The sequence below is a fragment of the Micromys minutus genome (genome assembly GCF_963924665.1).
Source record: "Micromys minutus genome assembly, chromosome: 22".
Lineage (NCBI taxonomy): Eukaryota > Metazoa > Chordata > Mammalia > Rodentia > Muridae > Micromys > Micromys minutus.
Genome location: NC_137957.1, coordinates 409,279 through 411,964, shown reverse-complemented (window position 1 = coordinate 411,964; position 2,686 = coordinate 409,279). Strand labels below are relative to the sequence as shown.

General features: G+C 43.4%; 1 protein-coding gene across 1 annotated transcript; it reads right to left on the bottom strand.

Annotated features, from left to right (window-relative positions):
• Positions 1-1,918: 1,918 nt before the first annotated feature.
• LOC308435048 (large ribosomal subunit protein eL21-like) lies at positions 1,919-2,440 on the bottom strand. Its single transcript, XM_080935592.1, has one exon. The coding sequence runs from the start codon at positions 2,419-2,421 to the stop codon at positions 1,939-1,941; it is 483 nt and encodes a 160-aa protein (XP_080791718.1). The 5' UTR covers positions 2,422-2,440; the 3' UTR covers positions 1,919-1,938.
• Positions 2,441-2,686: the final 246 nt, after the last annotated feature.

Here is a 2,686-nt window from a genome sequence, read left to right as displayed (position 1 = left end):
AAAAAGTTTCTGTGTAACTCTACTCATGACTATGGTAAACTGGATGGGTATTTGATTCCCCCTGGGGATACCTGGTGGGCTTGCTCTTCAAGACTGACCCCCTTGTGTACATCTTCAGGTCCTGAATCAGGCCAAGGGGTTTTGTGTTTTAATTCAGTTGATGCCTTGACTCCTATATCATGAAGGCTCCGAGGTTTTTGAGATACTAAAAATAAAATCAGGTCTAAGCCAGAGAAAGAAAGAAGTAATTACAACCTTAGCCCTGAGCACACTTCTAAGAGCCAGCCTGAGAGAGTTAAAAATAAAAATTGCCTCCTTGACAACCACTACTCCAATTTTCATACAGCCATAGACCTTGATATCCAGAGGATAAAATATTCTATCTCTGACCTCTAGACGGTTAGTGGGCCTGTGCCTCGGGGATCACAACCTATATAAGTTTAGAGGTTCTAAGCAATGACTATAATGTTTGTGTTTTAATCCAGATAGTGCCCAGATTGTTATACCATCCTTATAAAGACATACTAAATTATTGGGATCCTGAGGTCAGAGGCTTAATAAGACACAAAAGAGAGTTGAGAATTACCTTGGCAATTATCTTAGAAATGTGTTTAGGGGCGGCAGGGGGAGCTACAGGGACATCTGCTGTTGCCCTACAAAACAAGGCTTATAGAGAGTTGAGAGCTGCCATAAACTTAGATAAAAAACAAAAACAAAAAACACAAAAACCAAAAACCCTTAGCTGATCTCCAGGAACCACTGACTTCCCTGTCAGAAGTGGCCCTCCAAAATAAGAAAGGGATTGGACTTGTTGTTCCTTAAAGAAGGGGGCCGGTGTGCTACATTAAAAAAAGAATGCTCTTTTTACATGGATCATTCAGGAAGAGTTAAAGGCAATTTGGCTAAAATTAGAAAAGGCTTAAAACAGAGAAAAAGAGAAAGAGCCCAAGATAAAAGCTGGTTTGATACCTGGTTTAATTCTTCCCCTTAGTTTATAACCTTGATCTCTGCTCTTTTAGGGCATCTAATTATACTCCTACTTTTGCTTACCTTCAGCCCCAGCAATCTGAATCACTTATTTGCTTTTATCAGAGAATGTATTAGTGCAGTGGACATAACGGTGTTAAGACAAGAGTGTGGGCCCATCACTAATAATGAGACCGAGTTATGATCTTGAGATTAAAATCATGCCAAAGAAAAAGGGGGGGGGGGGTTGATGTAAAAAACAAAGGTTCCAGGGGCTCTGAGACTTCTCTAAAACACCCCAGTCTTAGAATGTGAGACCCTAAAGACACAGAAATGGTTAAAGTCAGATTCAGAGACTTTCCAGTCATCCCTAGGCTATGAGATTCTGCCTGTTCCTGACAAATAAAAACAATGGCCCAGAGTAATTCTCAGAAAAACCACAGAATATACTGACTGATAGCCACCTGGCCCTCTATAAGGCCCTAAATAGGGTCCTGACCCATGTCATAATTAACTCATACTCTAATCATCCAATTCTGAAAAACAAAACAAGGGCAAAACCCTTGAAAGTTTTGAAATATATAAACAAGGTTCTGAAAATGTAAAAAGAAAGTTTTAGTGGACAGGTCAGGCTATGCTGACTAAGCTAAGACAAAACAAAAATGTCTGCTTTAGGAACAGCTCCCTTGTACTTTGCTTCTGACTGCTGGTCTGAGGGAAGGCAGCTTCTGGGACACTCTGCCTGGCCCTCAGGAGTTCAGGCTGGGAAGTGTGGGAACAAAGCTCAGCGGGGTGCTGAGATTAAGCCCAGCCTACCGGGCAGAAAAGTGTAGAGCCTGCGAAAGGCTCTGGAATACAGCGTTCATGCACCACAGAGGAGCCAGGACCGAGGAGAAGGTTTCAATGTGTCTTTTTTTTTTTTTTTTTTTTTTTTTTTTTTTGTAGTCCGGGTCCTTTATTTCTCTTTGTACATTAGGCCATGAATTCATAGGGAATGGGCTCCAGCAGCTCAGGCTCTTTTCCATTAGTCCTCACAAAGTGGGCTTCTCTGGGTGGTGCAGGCTGGCGCTTCAGCTGAACCCAGGTGCCCTTCTCCTTGGCTTCCTTTTTCTTCTGATCGTTCTCCTTCACCCGCTTCAGGAAGCTGTCTCTGCTCTTTGAGTGCTTGATGTGCTCAATCCGCACATTGATCCTCTTGGCCAGAATCTTGCCCTTAACTTGCTTGTTTACAATGATGCCCACAGCATGCTGGGTGACATTGTAGACTCTTCCAGTTTTTCCATGGTAACACTTATGGGGCATTCCTTTTTGAACAGTGCCCATTCCCTTGATGTCTACAGTATCACCCTTCTTGTAGATTCGCATGTATGTAGCCAAAGGAACAACTCCATGTTTCCTAAAAGGCCTAGAGAACATATAGCGAGTGCCTCTCCTCTTTCCTTTTGTGTTCGTCATGTTGGCGAGTTAACTGGAAGATGGCTGCCGGGGCCGAAAGCTCAATGTGTCTTTATTTCACGCCTTCACCCCTTTGTTCTGTCATTTTTAAACAGCTCGGGATCCAACCACCCGCTTCCCATTTGTTTGCTTCTGAGATTGGCTATAGTTGTCTTTCTAATGCTGTGTGTGTGTGTGTGTGCGCGCGCGCAGCAGAGGGATTTAAGGATTGGCTGGACTGGCTAGTCTGCGTCACTCTCTCCTGTGGAGGTGGGGTTTGGGGCTT

Bases quoted from the DNA above. Each gene is read 5' to 3' on its own strand.
- LOC308435048 (XM_080935592.1), bottom strand. From the start codon at position 2,421: ATGACGAACACAAAAGGAAAGAGGAGAGGCACTCGCTATATGTTCTCT.